This window comes from Mauremys reevesii, linkage group 4 (assembly GCF_016161935.1).
Source record: "Mauremys reevesii isolate NIE-2019 linkage group 4, ASM1616193v1, whole genome shotgun sequence".
Classification (NCBI taxonomy): Eukaryota; Metazoa; Chordata; order Testudines; family Geoemydidae; genus Mauremys; species Mauremys reevesii.
This window is the reverse complement of record NC_052626.1, coordinates 27,811,096-27,830,199: the sequence shown is the minus strand read 5'-3', so window position 1 is coordinate 27,830,199 and position 19,104 is coordinate 27,811,096. Positions and strand designations below refer to the sequence as shown.

General features: G+C 39.5%; 1 protein-coding gene across 15 annotated transcripts in view; it reads right to left on the bottom strand.

The window, feature by feature from the left end:
* The window catches only part of DICER1 (dicer 1, ribonuclease III), a 100,795-nt gene that overhangs the window by 17,324 nt on the left and 64,367 nt on the right, over nucleotides 1-19,104 (bottom strand). For all 15 annotated transcript variants that reach the window (XM_039534752.1, XM_039534751.1, XM_039534758.1 and 12 more), the window contains 9 exons: nucleotides 17,050-17,292; nucleotides 16,796-16,950; nucleotides 15,915-16,047; nucleotides 15,342-15,417; nucleotides 8,650-8,789; nucleotides 5,265-5,444; nucleotides 3,558-3,771; nucleotides 2,990-3,143; nucleotides 177-359 (listed from right to left, as the gene is read on the bottom strand). In XM_039534752.1, coding sequence (XP_039390686.1) covers nucleotides 177-359; nucleotides 2,990-3,143; nucleotides 3,558-3,771; nucleotides 5,265-5,444; nucleotides 8,650-8,789; nucleotides 15,342-15,417; nucleotides 15,915-16,047; nucleotides 16,796-16,950; nucleotides 17,050-17,292 — 1,478 coding nt within the window. The remainder of the gene's footprint in view (nucleotides 1-176; nucleotides 360-2,989; nucleotides 3,144-3,557; nucleotides 3,772-5,264; nucleotides 5,445-8,649; nucleotides 8,790-15,341; nucleotides 15,418-15,914; nucleotides 16,048-16,795; nucleotides 16,951-17,049; nucleotides 17,293-19,104) is intronic.

Here is a 19,104-nt window from a genome sequence, read left to right as displayed (position 1 = left end):
AATGATGACTCAAGTTGACTGCCCAAAAATTGACATCAACATTTTTGAAAATAAGATGGTCAACTTTATTACACAGTTTACAGCAGAACTAAACGGTTCTTTATAAATGTTGCAAAACCATAAGATATAAAACCCGAAGATTTCAACTAGGTTTATACTATTCAGAATCGCCTCACCTTGAAGACGTGTGGTCCACATCCAGCAGTGGCTGGTTGAGATTGGTCAGGTCAAGATTATACTTTGTTTTATAATATTCAGCAAAAGTTTCATATTCAGGGGAAGGAAATTTACTGAGTGGAGTAAGATCAGTGTATACATCAGCTACATAGAATCGATGAGGCTGATCAAAATTTCGATACCTAAACAAAATCAGATAGTTTGGAATGAAAAGCATTCTTTGAGCAAATTTTCTACCTAAGGCTCTGATTCTGTATTGTGGGGAGGCCTAGCTCAGTGGTTTGAGCACTGGCCTGCTAAACCCAGGGTTGTGACTTTGATCCTTCAGGGGGCCATTTAGGGATCTGGGGCAAAAAAATCTGTCTGGGGACTGGTCCTGCTTTGAGAAGGGGTTGGACTAGATAATCCCCTGAGGTCCTGTCCAACCCTGATAGTCTATGATTCTAAGCTGTTATATAACTCAAGTAATTAGTTTTTTGTGCAGAAACTGAATAGATGTGCCAAATCAAAGACTATGGTGATGAAGAGTGCAGTATAAGAACTTATATACAACAGAGTAGAAAAAAATTAATTACCCTATACCAGCAGGCGCCAGACGAAGGACCACTGCGGCGGTGGAGCACCTGCCGAAATGCCACTGAAATTCGGGAGCGACGCCTCTCGATGATGTCACTTGTCGACGGCAAGTGACGTCATCGAGAGGCATCGCCGCCGAAATGCCACTGAAATTCGGCGGCATTTTGGCAGGTGCTCTCCCGGGGTTCAGGACGCGGGCGCATTAAGGTGCCCCCCGCGGGTGCCATGGCGCCCGCTGGCACTGCATTGGGGACCACTGCCCTATACAATTATTTTCTGTGAAGAGATAGGAACCCAGAACACCTAATTTTAATAAAGTTAAGTATAAATTTTAAAAGGGTTATGTATAATGAAATAAATATATACTTTAGACTGTCTGCTTCAATCTGAGCACTTATTTTACAAATGATAAATATTTTTGTTAACCAATATAGAAATTTAGTCCCAACATTTTTAATTTTTCAGAAGCTCTTAAATATGTTTAAACTTTTCTATAAAAAATGTTGGTCCTATCACACAATTTTAGAATGATTAAATAAACAGAATTTTTTTATTTCAACAAGCTGTTATTTCAAATAAATAAAAAAAATCCCTAAGACGAACCAAAACCACCACAAGCCAAATGCAAAATTAAAAAATCCCTTGAAGAAAGATGGGAGGATGTTTGTCCCATAGGGTAGGTGAATGTTCCACAGAAGCCAGAATGATACAAACTTATACCAATACTACACTTGGCATTTCAGCCTGGTTCTTAACCCATTTATGGCCTCTTCCTTCTTACAAAAGTAGAAAAAGTTTCAAATATCCATTTTCTAGCACTGGAATACTCCAGAGGTTTAGTACCGCCATTTAAAGCTAGTATAAATGAGATGTTCACAGCCATTTTGCACAAATTGTGATAGCTAGCAAGATATATTCTTAACTATAAGATTTGCATATTTATTTTTTGGCACTTTGGTCTTAGTTTCTGATGTGTCTGTCATTTTCCATTCCTATCTAAATATTTACATATCTGAGTAGACTTCTCTAAATGAAGTAAAATCTCTAATAATGTATTTAATCTTTTCAACCTTATTCCAAAGTGGCAACCAAGACTGTTACTTTCCATGACAATTTGATTTTTTATTTTTTTTCAAAATTCTTGAAAACAGTGGATGCTTAAGTTAAAGCAGCCTTCAGGAAACTCATTTATCTTATCAGCCCTTAAATACTTATTATGTGTACTCTAATGATTCTGGGCATGTACAAACACATAGTTAAGAGATATACCCCTGTTTGACTGCAGGGGATTAACAAGGGTAACTGTGATAGAAACATGTTTATGTAGACTGAATATATGCACTAACTGCAGGTTTTAAAAGGTTTTCTCTTTTAAGATACAAACGAGACAGAATATTCAATTATGTCAGTAGTCCATGTTGTCCACCCCACCTTGCCTAGCCATTACCAGTTGGCAACAAATAATTCTCGCTAGGAGTGTAATTCAAGTCTCCCCCTCCTGAACTCCTAAGTCTCCCATTGTTACTACTACCAATGCAGTTCCACTGGGGGTAGTAACAGAGGGGGTGCTAGTGAAGACCACACACTGTGTTTTAACCACAATGGGGCAGATCCCCAGCTGGGATCAAATGTCATAGTTTCACTGAAGTCAATGCAACTATGACATTTATGCCAGTTTAGGACCTACCCCCATGCCATTGAGCCATTCTTAGATGACAGGTGGTTAAAACACTGGTGGCCCACTAGCAGCTTGTCTCCGCTATCATTCCTATCGTTGATACTGCTGATGGAGCTGCACTGAGAGGGTCATTCTTCACTGTCTTTGGGACTGCTCTGGCAAGACTTCAGTATCAAGGAGATGTAACTAGAGACAGGATCACCACCAGTTTCCCCAATTTAAAACAGTTCCAGTAAACTAGCTGCTGGTAGTCACAGCTTTTGGCAGAATACTATGAAAGTTAGGTGGTGACTTGCACTGTTCCTTATGGGGATGTAACAGATTTTGTAGTGACCATACATTAAAATCCCAGTATTATATTTCTGTATGAATCATGCCACAAACTTGTCATCAAAATGACTCTATTTTTAAATAATGTAATTTGTCATCAGGTTTATTGTGTATGCTAAATACAGGCAATTGCTTTGCTCCAATACATAAGTTACATCACTTATATGGCAAATATTTATACAGATACATTTTCTACACACTGAATGTCATAGATGATACAATCCTCACCGTGGAATGATAACTGCATCCTGGTAATCTTCTAATTTGAAAATAAATGGAGTTTCTTTTGTGTACTTTGTACTGGGAATGCCTGTACGTGCTTCAGATTTTTCAATATCTTCCATGAACTTAAAGTCAATGTCCAAAGTGCTGGAGTCATCAACTTAAAAAGAAAAGACATATTTCATTTATTTTTGTTGGGTTTCCCAAACTGGAAGCTGCATTATTTTTTAACTTGCAAAGACTATTTGCTGTCAATACACTCTTTGCCTCCCCTCTTCCCTAAAATCTTGAGGGAAACCTTGCACTTATAACAGCACACCTAGATAGTTTTAGATTCTTCCTGGTTCACCTGAAAACATACTGCTAAAAGATGATTTGTGCTAATTTCAAGCACGCTTTGAATTTCAAAGTGGGGAAAGGTAACAGAAACCAACCTGCATACTAATATATTCCTGCTGTTACTATATTAAATGATATATGAAATATGATAACTCTGAAGGCTGACAAAATACTAAAGTAACTAGTTTGTTATAAAGCAAACTAAAGGGAATGTTTAAAGAAACTCAATCCTTACCAACATTAAGAGGTAGAACACAATAGGCTGAATCAGCTTCTGTAGGTCTGAACTCTAGTGCAGGTTTCTCAAGCCGAAGAATATGTGAGAAAATGTACTGGTGAAGTCTTGTGATCAGCTCAAGCATTTGTAAAGACAACATAAAACCAGACTTCTTTAGCTCAATAGATATAGTAACCTCTCCAGAACGTGTGTACACAGGAAAGTGAGGAATCTAAGAACATAAAGAGAAAACAAAAGATAAAAATTAGATACTGAAAGATGTCTTAGAAAATACCATACATACTTCTTCCAGAATAGGACTGTCTCTATAGCACAGTGATTAATGTTTTTGTCAGGATTTAGGTATTAATGAACATTAATTTACACATACAGAAATGCAAGTGGAAGCCACCATTTTGACACAGTTTCACTGTTCAGAAAAGTTTAAGTTCTCTCTGACCTAGAAAATGACCCTTTTTTAGAGAGCAGGGACTACCTGATAAAGTTTCCTTTTTAAACTTTGGCTTCTCTCTAGAGTTTTTCTTAATTGCCCTGCATTTTCTTATCAATAACAAGGGCAGTGCTATCCTCATGTCTTCACTGAGGATTTCATTCTCTCTTGTGAAGAGAGACTAGGTGAAGGACATTTTCTTCTGGATTTGATCCTTAACTGTTTCTTTCAGGATTGATCAGAATCTGAATAAAAAACAATGCAATCATCCCTTTCCTTGTGCTACTGAGAATTAGCATGAAGGATTTTACTTGTTTCTCAACTTGTCAGCCAGTTTTATAGGAGGCAGGTGTGGAGAGCCATTGCTAGAAACGGGCTCAGTGGTGATGCTGTGCATGAGCTGATTCACTAGTGCTTGCGCTTTGTGTAATTGGAATTACATAGTTTCCCAGAGGCTGACTGATAAGATTCTGTGCCCAGAAGGGCATAGAAATATAAATGAGTGGCCCAAAGGGTCTGAACGGCATTGGGGGAGGAGTGTGCTGAGAAGGAGGATGTGTAATGGGGCTTCTGTCCCTATAACACACAACATCTATGGGATGATTTATGGGGAGGGAGATGTTATTACCTTTACCAATAGTCAGATGCAGACTTCTGGGAGTGAGGGAGTTGATGAATGTGGGATAGGCACCCCAGGAATGCTAGGTGGACACTACAGTGAGGGAGCAGCAGAGCTCTAAAAGTGTCCATTACCCCTGCACTGTGATGCCACAGAGTCCTGCTGCTATAGAGGTGCTGAAGGAGCTGCAGAGTGCTGGTGATACTGCTGAGTGCAGGGCCATGGTTGGTATTGTGTGGACAAGCCCTCTGAACAGGTAACAGAACATGATTTGTTCTGAGCACAACATAAGCACAGAACCCCTCTCAATGGATGGTTGGGAAAAAACACAGAAAGAGGTATATTTCCTCAGCCTGTGCTTAGCCTTATTTCCCATGTTCAGCTCAGATGAGGCTAGTCATAAATGTCCTACCTTAGGAGAAGAATTTGGCACTCTCAATCAGAGAATATAAAATTACAATGAGAAATGTTTGATAGGAAGAAGTTAAACTGTGGATATAACTGTAGACAATACTCTATGATAATTGGAGATCCAGTTTTCAAGATTGGCAGAATTGACATGTGCTCTGGTCTCTGGCCTGCCTCAGTGCTTTGAGTCATGAATAGTAGTAGGATTGTCAGGCACAGACGGGTAAGAGAAAGTCAGATTCATTACCTGAGGTATAGGTTTGGCTGTCAGTATTCCAAAGCATCGTGTTGTATCCTCAGGAGGATACAGCTTTCGCCTCCTAAAGTTGAGCTCGTCAGGCAAAGGGGTAGTTAACACCATTCCTATTACATACAGATAACAGGGATGATCAGGTCTGGGGTAACTATCTCTCAAACATTCTGGAATCTACAATCAAAGAGAGAGAAATACATTAATATGACTATTTCAGCAAAGTTCACTTGAATTCTCATTCCTAGAACAAATATTTCATAAGATCTGTTGAGACTGGTATGAAACAAAACTATAATACTTTATTAAAACCTTTGGAGATATGTTTCTAAAAGGCAGAATAGGAAAATTCACACAAACTAACCTGAATTCCAACCCACCCTATTTTTTTTAAACAACAAGACCCATTATAACTGGTCTTCAGCCTACTTGCAGGTTGGTGTCAAAACCAGACTTCACAGTCATTAGTCAGCAGGAGAATGCCTCATGCCCAGAAATTCCTGCTAGCTGAGACAAGTATTACTTTCCTAAATTAACAATTGTGTTCTACGCTGAAAAACAAAAGCCTCTCCTACTGAAGAGCACCAGAATAATCTTCCCTATGAATAAATTGAAAGCTTTGAATGCCATTTTCCATATCTATCCATCTCTGGATGAGTCCTTTGTGTCCATGCTCTATGGACCTTATTTCTCAAGTAAAGGCAGATTTTATATAAAGGTTGGATAAGTCTTCCCATTCTTCATTCTGCTAAGATTCAAAAACCCATTGCACTAGGATTTTCTCAGTAGTATGCCTCCAAAATGAGAAGCAAGTTCAACCTTTACTTATGTACACCAAAAAATGAGAAACTATATCTACACCCCATCTTTCCTTGGCTGTAGCACTGGCCACAGAATTCTTCTGCATAAAATGACACTGGCTGAAATTTGGATGACCAATCTGTGGATTTCAGTGAACATATGCATTTATGGTGACTATGTGACTGCCTTCCAGCTCTCCTCGTAGAAACGATATAACTTCTCTGCTCCTGTGCTCATCATTACTCTTAAGAAATGGGATTTGATATTTGATATACGAGTAAGGTTTACTATTTTGTAGGAGTGAAAAATGATCCATGTGGATTAATTAAAAAACTAGGTGTTTTAGATACCCTCTTGGCTTTTACATAAAAAACGCTGAGTGCTTCTTATAGATCTGAAGTGTACTAAAGCTTCTTTTCCAGATGTAAAGACTTGGGACAAAAACTCGGGAAAAACTCTTGATTTCTATGAAAAAAAACAGAGTTTTCTTTTTGCCAGTTTGAAAAATCATCTCAGAATGACAGGTATTTTACTGAGCCTTTTGAGCATATTCCATATTGCAAAAAGTCACCTTGTTGAGGTAACAGATATTGGGAAGGACACTCTGATGGAAAGGAAATATGACAATACCTCTTCCAGTGGTTCAAACTGATGAGTTCTTAGTGCTGTACAAAATAAGTTTTCCCCATTTACCCTAGATTGTTCAATCGACTGCTTCTGAAGAGGTCCTCTCTTTTGTTGTACTTCCGGGACTGAAAATTTCATGTTATCTATATTCCTTTCTATAATATCTGACTAGGGCCAAGTTTTCCCTAGATTTTTCCAATGTCTGTGACTACCTTATCCATTGGTTTCCAAAAAGCTTCCCACTGGAGAGTGTGGGAATTGCCAGAAGCTGATTTACCTGGACAAATATTCTCTACGATTGATGCTACATATGCCTACATGATACTGTATTGTATCCCACTGCTCTGGGTGAGAGCAATAGAATATCCCTTCAGTGACTGAAGGCTGCTGATAAAGAATTTTTCCAGAAAGATGACACAAAACTTCTCTTGCAAAGTACACAGAGGTTGTGGATGTCCACAGTCACCTTGCAACTCCTTCTGATTAAGGAGTCCACTCTCCCATCCATGATGTCTTTTTGGTGGAAAAATCTCCCTCAGCTGGGATCACCGAGTCCTTGATGGAGAGGAATGAGATACGTGTGCGCACCAAGTCTATTTCTGGGACAGACACCAGGTTGGATCTGGACTGGTGCATATGGTAGAACCTTTGGGTTGCCTTTCCAGTCTCTTGCCTCTGTTTTTAATTGAGGTTGCCATGGTCCTCCTGAGCAGCTACAAAATACACTGGTTGAAAGGATATATCCTGTACTACTAATTATCAATCCTCTGGAAGGAATTTCAGGGAATGGGGCCTTCTTCTGTTACCAGTGATTGACAGGGCTGGTTCTACATCTATGGAAGCAAGCTGAAGACCCATCATAATGAATCTTTGGAACTTTCCATGATGAAGAATAAAGAATGCAGCTTATAACAAATCTGTCAAAGTGACAGATCAACTCTGCACTAGTTGTCCTATTATATATTATGTTAAACAAATCTAATAGAAGAATACTCCTGTAAAGCGATAAACATGTTTATAAAATAACGTGAATAACACCAACACTGTGCCTTAATAAATCTCTATTTGAAAAAAGTAATCTCTACCAATTTAAGGTTCAAACTGAAATAATCTGATGTTCCATGTTCAAATGGTAAACCTTTAAATCAAAATTAAATATCTGAAATTAATAAAAAGCAGCGAGTTCTGCCTCTGGAAGTGTCCAAAAGTCAAAATTACCCACAACACTACAACAGTCTGAGTCACACGACTTCATTTCACAGACTTCAGAAAAAGAAATTCTTTACTTTCTATACTTTGACATATTGAACTGGATGCTGAAGTTTTACAAACTTCTGACACTTGTTAGTTTCTTTGGGACAAGTTTTCCACTCAATTACATTAGTGAAACTTCACTGACTTCAACAGAATTGCACTGGTACAACAGAATTTGGTCCATGATTTTCAAGACCCCAGCAGGGATAGAGAGCTATCTTTGTGATGAACAGAAGAAAAACTGTCTGGATATGACAACTAGACAATTTTTTTTCAAAATAAGAAAAGAAACTTCATCCAAAACTTCATAACTTCTTTTTGTTTCTTTCAACCAGCTTTGAAAGCTATAATATACATAGTAATTATACATGGGATAAAATGCAACTAGCTAATTTTTTTTAAACAAAAAATTGCTAGCTAGCATGCAAAATACTTTTCATTCCTCTGAATAGATTTACCTTGACAGCTAGTACCTACCCTCTTTTCTCTGAGAGAGAGACAGACTTGCAGCTAGAAGTCAGTACTATACATTTTTTAATGTAAAGAAAAGTTTGAAACACACCTTAAAATAAAACCTTCATTTAAAAAACACTCCTTTGTCAGACAAGTTAGAGACTTAAACTTAGAAAGCTTGTCTTATTTCTAGGCTATAACAGAATCTATTAAATCTTAGATGTGGACAGCAATTAATGATACTAACAGCTTTAGGGTAGCACTGCCTTCGTTTTGTAGACCCTGGTCTTCCTGGAACACTGGTTTCCTCTTCATCATGTAAATCAAGTTCCTCCTCATACTTAACCGTTTCTTTTCCAACCGGCATCAAGTGATCATCCAGTTCACCTAATTTTATTAATGAGTTACAGGTGAATAGTAGTATGAATAATCACATTTCAATTTTTCAAATATTATGGATTAGCTGTGTTCATTCAATGAAATAACTAGCATCTTGCAGGTTATATGGAATTGAGGGTATGTCTACACTGCAATTAAAAATCTGCAGCTGGCCCATGCCAGCTGACTCAGGCTCACAGGGCTTGGGCTAAGGGGCTGTTTAACTGTGGTGTAGATGTTAGGGTTCAGACTAGAGCTCATGCTGTAATACCCAGCGAGGTGGGAAGGTCCCAGAGCTCAGGCTGCAGCTCAAGCCTGAACATCTACACTGCCATTAAACAGACCAAGCCTCGCAAGCCCGAGTCAGCCAGCACAGGCCACCCACCGGTGTCCAATTAAAGTGTAAACATACCTTTAGACGCTACACAATATTTAGGTGGCCTCAGTAAACAGTAGTGAGAACATGCTAATCATGATACCGTGTACACATTAACTTCTTACCAGTTAAAGTTGCTAATTTGTTCTGAGTAAAAATAATACTGATGCAGAACTCTAGATTTCCAAAGTACATTGAAAATAAAAAAATTAAATATTCTCCCTGTGCTGAAGTTGTCACAGAAAAATCAACTTCCCACACCAATTAAAGGCAGCCGGGGACTGAATTACTTGATTTGACTAATTTGCACATAGTAATGTCAACTACCCAGGATTTCTTATTCCCTTTTCTTTGCATATGTACAGACTTTCTGTACTGGTTTAGCGCACCTCTAGCAATATTCTACGGGATAGTGTGTTTTTTAAAAAACAATAGAGAAATGTACTTATAACATATTTACTAGCAACGATACAGCTGAAGTCAGCATGAGATTTTCATTTTTTGACCATGTTCTATGGCTCAGAGAAAATCTGCTTTGCCCTCTTTAGAAATAGAGATTACTTTTAACTGGAAGTTCTTCGAGATGTGTGGTCCCTGACTGTATTCCACATGTGGATACACATGCACATCATGAGCCCGAGACCAGAAAAATCTTGCAAATAGTGTCTATTGGTCCATGCCTGCGCCCTGGTTTCCCTTGTGCTCTATACTGGGGATATAAGTGGAAGTGCGGACCAAGCACACAAATGGGAGGACTATAAGGCCTAATTTTTTTTCTAAGCCATTTAAGAATCAAAATTAGAGGAAGTTAAAACTAAAACTGCCCAGTGAACCACCAGTTCCCAGAAAGTTCATTCATTTTCTCCAGGTATTTAAATTTCCAACAAACAGAGATAACTATTAAAAAACGCCTCTCCAGTTCTTTCTCTACCACAAATCCAGTTGTAATTCAAAGCCGGGGGGGAAGGAGGGTATGTAGTGGAATACAGATAGGAATGCATCTTGTAGAACTTCCAGTTACAGGTTAAGTAATTTCCATTTCTTTTTTGTGTGCTGGTCCCTATGTGTATTCCACACAATTGCTGACAAACAGTATTCAAAGAGGAGGAGGATGCAAGGATGCAGGCAGTATATATGCTTGCCAGACTGCAGCTCCAAAGGCTATGTCAGCAGAAGAGTCTTGGGCCAATATATAATGTTTTGCGAAAGTGTTGCTGGAACTCCAGGTTGCCACCTTGAATGTCCAGTAGAGAGTCTTCTCTGAGAGAAGCTACATAGGCTTTCTGTGCTCTAGTGGAATAGATGTGCTTGTTTTAAAAAAATAAATAAATAAATAAAAATTCATGCAAGGTATGGCTGTACTTCATTTAGACACCCATGGCTGGCCTGTGCCAGCTGACTAAGGCTCACAGGGCAGTTTAATTGTGGAACAGACATTTGGGCTCAGGCTGCCTCCCACCTCGAAGGGTTCTACAGCTCAGGCTCTAGCCTGAGCCTAGAAGCCTACACCGCAATTAAATAGCCCCTTACCTTGAGGCCCATGAGCCCGAGTCAGCTAGCATGGGCCAGACATGGGTTTTTAATTACAGTGTAGACATACCATTAGAGTCTCTGAGAAGATATAGCAGAACAAGCATGAGGTCAAGCAACAACAACAAACAGTCTAGGAGATTTCCTAAAAGGTTTCATTCTTTGGATGTAGAACATCAGTACTCATCTGAGCTCAAGAGAAAGAAGTCTTTTCTCGAGGTGTGAGACTTTGGGAAGAATACTGGTAAGTGAATCTATTAGTTTATGTAGAATTCGGATGAAGGAGAGAGGATACTGTAACTTTGTGACATGTAGTGTAGGGTGGGACAGCCATAAGAGCCCCCAGCTCATTCGCCCTTCTGACCAACATAATGGCAACCAGGAAGGCGACCGTCCTTGATAGGTAGGACATTAAGCAGATGGCCAACGGTTCTACAGGTGGCCTGGTAACTGTTGAAAGTACAAGACTGATGTCCTACTGTGGCATTGGCTTCATTACTGGTGGATCAGTCCCGGTCAAACCCTTTAGGAATCTGGTTGATACCAAATGAGTAAAGAGTAGCTATCAATCAGAGGATTGCATGCACTGATGCTGCTAGGTGAGGCCACAGCAAGCTAATATAGCGACTCAATGTCTTAAAATAGCAGGAATACCTGCTGACTCTGATAATACTGAATCTGTTGTGCCTAGATACAGAAATGCCTACCTGTGCCTAGGTAATATCTTCTGATAGAATCTTTTCTGCTGTTATAGTTCAACTGCCAAACATGAATGCTTTGGGTTTGAAAACTATCCAAATACCAAGCTGTGAGATGAAGAGAATCTGGGTTGGGATGCCTGACCCTGCTGCTTTCTTGAGTTAGAAGGTCCTTCCTTATCTAGAAATGTTAGGATTGTATAAATGGAAGGAATGCATTGCAGGCCCACCTGACTGCTCTTAGTTCTAGGAGGTTGATATGCATACTGGCTTTCCGAGGTGTCCATCCACAGGGGATCCCCAGCTCACAAGGGATGTGAATGTGATTATTGTCATGTCTGCTAGGGGAGCTAGGAAATGGACTCCAACATATACATGTCCCAAGTTCGTCCACCAGATGAGTGAATCTCTGACCATGACAGCGATTGTCACTACAGAGTTCATGGTGTGCCTGACTGATGTATATGCTGACAGGAGCCAGATAATTATCTCACATGTAGATAATGGAGATGCCTGGTGAAAGGCTATTATACCTATGTAATGCCTATTTGCCTAACACAGAAAGACAGAACCGGACCATTCGACATCTGAGAGTGACTTGGTTTATTAGACTGCTCATGGCATGGAATTGTCCACAGGAAAGTAGGCCCTTGGTGTAGTTAAGTCCAGTTGCTCTGCATGGAATCAGGACAGATTTTTTTAATGTAGATTGCCAATAATGCCAAAAAATAGGAGTAATGACGAGGTTGCCAACAGAGCTCTTAGGCATTATCTACTTGTTCGAAGCTAGTCATCCATGTACAAGAAGATGGTGTAGCTGTTTCATCTCATCTGTGCTCCCACCATTGAAAAGACCTTTGTAAAGATCCTGGGTGCTGTTGCCAGATTGTGCAGGAGTTCCCTGTATTCACAGTGTTCCTGACCTACCAGAAATCTGAGGAACCTTCTGCGGGATAGATGGATGTTCACATGAAAGCAAACATCTTGTATGTGGACAGCTGTGAACATGTGTCTTTTTCCAGGGAAGGAGTTACTGACGCCAACGTAACCATTGGCGGAATTTTAATGTGTAAATAAAGGTATTTAGCTGATGTAGGTCAAGAATCCCCCCAGCCTCCCTTTTTATTATGAAATATGAAACAGTTGGAATAGAACCCTTTCCCTTGATGCTGAGGTGGCACTCACTCTATAGTTTAGCTGGTGGCTGAGGTTGGGTAGCTATCACTGATATGGAGGAGACTGTATAACTTGATTTCTGTAACTTGTTGCACAGTTTTGTAGGGTCATTGGTGATAGAAAGGCTAAGGAAAAAGGCGTTGGCTTATATGATCATTTATGATGTTTCCTCTTCAGGCCCAGAGAATTAATGCCTCGTGAGCAGTGGGTTGACCTGCAGTTTTTTAACAAGTGCAAAGACTTGTTTGTCTTCTCGTTAAAGAACTTAGTTTCATTACAAGGCAACTCCTCGGTGGTGTTCTGAATCTCTCTTGGGAACCCTGAAGAGTGGAGCCATGACTCCTGGCACATTACTATTATGGTTGCCATAGATCTTGATGCAGTATCAGCTGCTTCCACTGCAGCTTACCGTGAGGTTTTGCCACAAGTCTACCTTCCTCAAAAAGGGTCTGGAATTGAGTCCTATCCTCCTGGAGGAGTTTTATCTTTGAACTCCAGTAACACTGCATAGTTCATAAAAGGACCTGGTAGTTAGAAATTCTCAACTGAAGGCTGATGGATGTGAATACCTTTCTCCTCTGAAGGTCAAGGTGTTGAGCACCCTTGTACGTATGGGTAGTTCCTGGGTGTCGCTGCCTGGATCTTTCCATAGCTGCTTGCACTACTAGGGAGTTAAGGGTAGCGCTGGTGAACAAGAACTCTTCCTCTTAGGAGTAGGGGTACAAATTGTCAGTGTACACCATACCACTTTAGCTGGCCTCCATAATTGCCTTATTCACAGGGATGCTACCCAATTGGATCCAGTCAGCTGCCAGATGTTCAAGAGTTTGTGCTGCATATCTTGAACTTCCTCTAATGGAATTTGAAGCTTTGCTGCCAATGTCTGCAACAATGCTTGGTATTGCCTAGGGTCACTGGGTGAGAGCAAAGACAGGGCAACTACCTCATCAGGTGAGGAAGATGATATGCCTGTTGGCACTGCTAGTATCAGAGGATCCAGTTCATCATCTTCCTCTTCCACATACTTCTGCAGAACTGGCTGCTCTTGTCCAGTAGGAGAAGGATGGTGAGACTCTCTGGTTGAGTGCATGGATTCGGTATGTCATGCATAAGGGTCCCATGGATGCCAATAGGGCCAGTATGAAGGGTTGAAGGCTGGCTGGGATGAACCTCAAGACAGTGGATACTAGTGCTCTCTTGGAGGGTAACCCTGTTTGCGCAGAGGACAGGTCCAAGACACAGTGGAAGAAAACTCTGGCTTATGGATGGAATAGGGGGAGTGACGACTCCTCCTTGAAGTGGTGTCCTCTTCTGGGGTCAATATGGGCCTCAGAAGGACCAGGCCAAAAAATAGAGAAAATTGGAAGTCCGGGAGGATGAAGATTTCCTCTGGTGTAGTGTATGTCTCAGTTCATTCTGGAGTACAAACAGTCCTGGTTGTCAGTTTTGTTGGATCTGGTGCTGTGACAGACTTAGTTGTTGGCGGATGCTTTCAGGACTGGGTTGGTACAGAGCTGGAGAGAGAGGATCCCATCTGGTGCTCATCGGTACTGGCAGCTGATGGAACTTCGACTCTTTAAGGCTGTGGTCAGCACCAATGTTGGTACTGGTATCATGGAAGCTTTCACAGGGCTGTGGCAGAAGGTTGTGGTGCAGGGGGGTGAGGACTCTGGCTGGGGTGTGGGCTCTGGGGTGGGGCTAGGCATGAGGGGTTTGGGGTGCAGAAGGTGGTTGGGACAGGGGGTTGGTGTGGGGGGAGGTAAGGGCTCAAGGGGGGGGAAATGAGGGGTTTGGTGTGCAGACTGCCCCATTATGCAGCCAAGAGGGAACTTAGGTGGTCATCACTGACCAAGAAAGAGCAAAAGCGGGATGGAGAGTTTTCGAATCCTGAAATTCTGGCATAGTTCTACTCCCAAAAGGGGAGACAGAGAGGGTTCCCCACCACATGAGGAACTAAACTACACTACCAATACAAAAAACTATAAAACCACTTAAAGTATATACAATTATATTTACAAGATGAAGACAAACTTGATGTGAGGATAGCTCCAGACACTGGAGGATACCAACTCAGGCCATGTGGTGGTACAAAGGAACTGGAGGAGTCAGTCCACACCTCCCCTTATATCCCTGGTGCAGAGCCCAAAGGGAACTTGGGCTTGGAGGCAGACCAATGGACACGACTTGCAAGATCTTTCTGGATTCAGGTGTATGGTGCATATGCATACTTACACATGGAACACACATAGGACCAGCATTTGAAGAAATTAGAGTTCTCATAAATATTTTGTAGTTAACTAGAGACGCTGCCACTTTAAGCATTGAATTTTGGATTGTACATAACAAAAGCTGTTATAATGAACTTTTAGAAAATAATATTCTATGGTTATCTCATGGCTGAGAAATATAGTCCTCAAATTACACCAGAACTCGGAAATGTGATTTGCTAGCTGACACTGAAATTTTTTCCTATATAAAAACCATATTCCATGTCAAAAGTTATGTTACTGCAACTGATATTGAATTTACCATTTTAAAAACCACAGAAATTCAGTGGTGAGATTCCCTTGAAAACCTTAAATTCTATACCTCTACATGGATGCATGTTAAATTATTTCATTATATGATCACATCACAGAACATTGCGCAATGGGGGTTAAACCATGAACTCCACTACCATATTATATATGACAGAAGTCTTTACCTACAACTTTCCAAATGCCTCAATATAAAGATTTTTTTTCCTTAATCAAAGAGATCCTTGTTTTCAAAGACTCTTACCAATTTTGTGAAGTTTTTCACAGCAAATAAGAGCTACCACTCTCTCAGCCAGTCTTGCACAACTCATTGGAGGACCCTACAAAATATTTCACAAAATATCTTAAATCTATCCTTAACAGTACATAGTTTACCTATATATTTAAATGGTCAAAACTTAACAAACATTATAATAGTTTAATAAACTCAGAAGAGACATTAAAACTCATCACAAAGGAGTTACTGTTTTTTAAAACATTATCAACTCTTATACTGCCTATGCAAAGTGCAGAAATATATATCTGAAGCACATCCCACAACTCAAATAAGCAAATGTGTATGAAGATGAGGCTGCAGGAAAAGCAGCAAAAGTCTTTGGGATGTACATTGAAAGGAAGTTGCTGAGAAAACAGACTACAAACAAAAGAAGCTGAAGTGGTCTGCAGGTAGTTACAGAGTGTGTTACAGCAAAAAAAAAAAAAAAAAAAAAAAAAAAGCAGCATATATACTGGCTACAAATTAATGCCAATGGAAAACTCATTCACGTATATATACATACATAATTCACTTATTTCCATCCCCATGCCAAGCACTTACAACAATAGAGGCTCGAAGAGGTGAGTTGATTGGCAGGTAGAGAGTTGAATAAAATGTATCATCAGGTAGTTCGCGGGTTTTACACTTAGGAGCCAGATGAGTAAATGGATCGCTTGGTAATCTTGCGCAGTACCTAATTTGAAATAGATTTTAAAAAGCCTATCTTTCTAAATCCAAAAGTAAGATCCTATGTACAGCTTACAGGGACTCTCAAATTACTAATGCAGGAAGTATGGAAGATTTTAGTTCTGCCTCTCTCTTGAATTTCCCAAAATTAATATTTAGTAAAGTAAAATGATTTAATGTCATCATCCAATACCCTTTTTAAAATAAGACAGCAGATCATAAACTATCAGAAATGTGAGCGAGAGGGTTTTATGTGGCCTCTCTCAACTATAGCACTTCTTTAAATTTGGCCTTGTCAAAAGCAACTACATCTCTACCCATTTGATGGCTGAATGGTGGACTTTATTAAATGTGCTGGTGGTCTCTATTTTACAAAGGTTTTTATACAGCCCATATCACCATAGTAACTCAGTACATTCCAGCAATGCATTAAGCAATGGGAGTACACATCAGTCACGTTATGTTCACATCCCTGTGCAGTTCCTAGTAGAAAGGGAATCCACATCACTAATACCAACCATCAGAACTGGTATCCTTGTTGGCAGTCTCAGACAAGGACTGAATGGATCTGACAACAGGCCTGCCCTCTCTAACTTGGGGTGATCTCATTGAGAACAGAGTTGAAGCATGTTGGTATAGTGTTATGGGGAAGTTTGCAGTGCCATGCCTTATGCTGCCCTGTTGTGAGAGTCAGTGGAGAACTTCAGTATCTGAAGATGTCAAAGTGTAAGGAAAAACGTGAATTTGCCTCATACCTATTGATGTGTCCAATCGCAGTGTTAATTGTAACTCTTGGACTGCTATCGTCTGGCCTCAACACATAGGGTGGAAAGATATCATCATCATCCACGATGGGTTCAGTTTCGGTTTCACTAGTATCAACGGACTTCGAGCATTTGTTTCTGAGGATCTTAACATTTTAAGAACAGAATGTGATGAGAAACTATATATACATACATTTTATTTTACTACACTGCTAGCCAAGAAGTATGTGCCTTTGGATACATACCTTTTCAATTGCTTTGTAGGTTTTAAGATCTTCTTCAAAACTTTTGATTTTGTCTGTGTCTGCTAACATGATGTAATTTGAGATTGGTGCCCTGGCTCTTCCTTTGGATTGCACATAGGAACGATATTCTGTGGGCAAATCAAAACGCACTACCAAATTGCATTTTGGTATGTCAACACCCTCTTCAACAATACTAGTAGCAATAAGCAAGTTGGTCTCATGTGCTCGAAATTTTCTAAGTACCTATAAAAGTAATCAAGAAAAGAAATGTCTAAGAAATCAGTTCTGTACATAACTCTTTGAATTACTTTTAATGAATTTTATAATGCTACATAAAAAAAACAAACCCAAAAGGATGTAATTGAAATTCTAAAAACATGTTTAAAAAGAATCAGAAGGATTACAGTGTTCAACCAGAATAAACAACAATAAAAAAATCTTTTCAGAGACTCAGAGCAACAACATTTAATCAGAAAGACAGTATGGCTTCCTAGGAATTAAATCTTAAATATCAAATTATGAAGGAATCTAAAAAAAAAAGTAGAAACCTCTAATCATGAGGGTGGGGAAAACCCGCTTATTTACAATGCTACATATCTTTTGGCTATACTTCAGCAATGTTGTGTTCAGAAAAGCATTTCTGAACATCAATTTGGGAATAACCAATCAGTATTTCTGTCGTTGAAGCATCACTTTGGAAATGACAATTTCCACAGTTGATGTTTCTGTTAATTATGGTCAACCTGCTAAAAGAAAAGTCACAACAGATATATAAAAACAAACTGAAATAAGAAATTCAGACAAAAATACTTGCAAAAAGAACAATGTCTAACTATACTGTAAAATCCAGAAAAGGAAGATAAAGGAAGTAAATATCAGGTTCACTTAAAAGGGAAAAAAACCCTAAGAATGTATAGCCCATTATACTATGTGTGAAAGAAATAGCCTCCCTCCCCTACAAAATAAATTACAGTAAACTACTTGTTGCAGTTCATGTGGTTTTAGGCTACTTTTTAAATCAAGTTTGTTACTGAACAATTGCCAACAGTATTTACTAATTCCAAATTTCAATGTAGGCATGATCATTAGAATGGCCATACTTGGTCAGACCAAAGGTCCATCTAGCCCAGTGTCCTGTCTATTGACAGTAGCCAATGCCAGGTGCTTCAGAGGGAAAAAACAGAACAGATAATCATCAAGTGTTCCATCCCATCGCCCATACCCACCTTCTGGAAATGTTGGATATACTAATTTTCAAAAGAGATTCCATTTTGAAATAGGATTAACAAAGATTAACTTTTCAACTGTTTTTAAATTGCAAGTATTTTAAATGATAGATATGAGGGTTCTTTCTCAATATTTTCCCTTCAGCTAAAACACTAAATCTCCCTAATTTTGGTCCTCTGACTTTTGTTTTAGGATCTTATTAAAATAACCATTGGCTTTTAAAATGAATTGGTTGCTAAATCATTAATGGGCTCTACTTAATACCTGTTACACCACATCACCATTTCACAACAGTCTTGAAAAATACAGAGCAATATTCTAAGTCTTTCATTTGTGAATGTTCCCCCACTCCCTATCATGCATACAGCCCAAACAAACATTCTACACAACAACAAGGATCCTGGCCAATAATACATTCTAACAAACCTTGTAATGCAAAATTAATCAGTCACCCAGCCCAATTAATCAAATACAGATTTCAGAGTGCTAGGATGTTCCATTTTCATAGATTTTATCATCAAGTTGGAAGTATTTTTAAAAGTGTTGTTGGTGTCACTAGGCATAAATCTAGGTAACTCGGGAGGATGGCTTTGGGCCTATCTGACCCAAAGTACCTTTATGTAAAGTGCTTTTGTTAGCCTTACTAAACTTTTGTAACCTTTTGTGTTATGTGCTAATTACTGGCAGTGGCAAGGTTGCTTGATACTAGATGTAGCCAATACTAAATAAGATAGGCGGAAAGCAGGTGCTGTAATTAAAGTTATATGCATGAAAACGTAGCCCCCACGGTGGGAAAGTACAGATAACTGATCACAGAAGAGTTGCTAA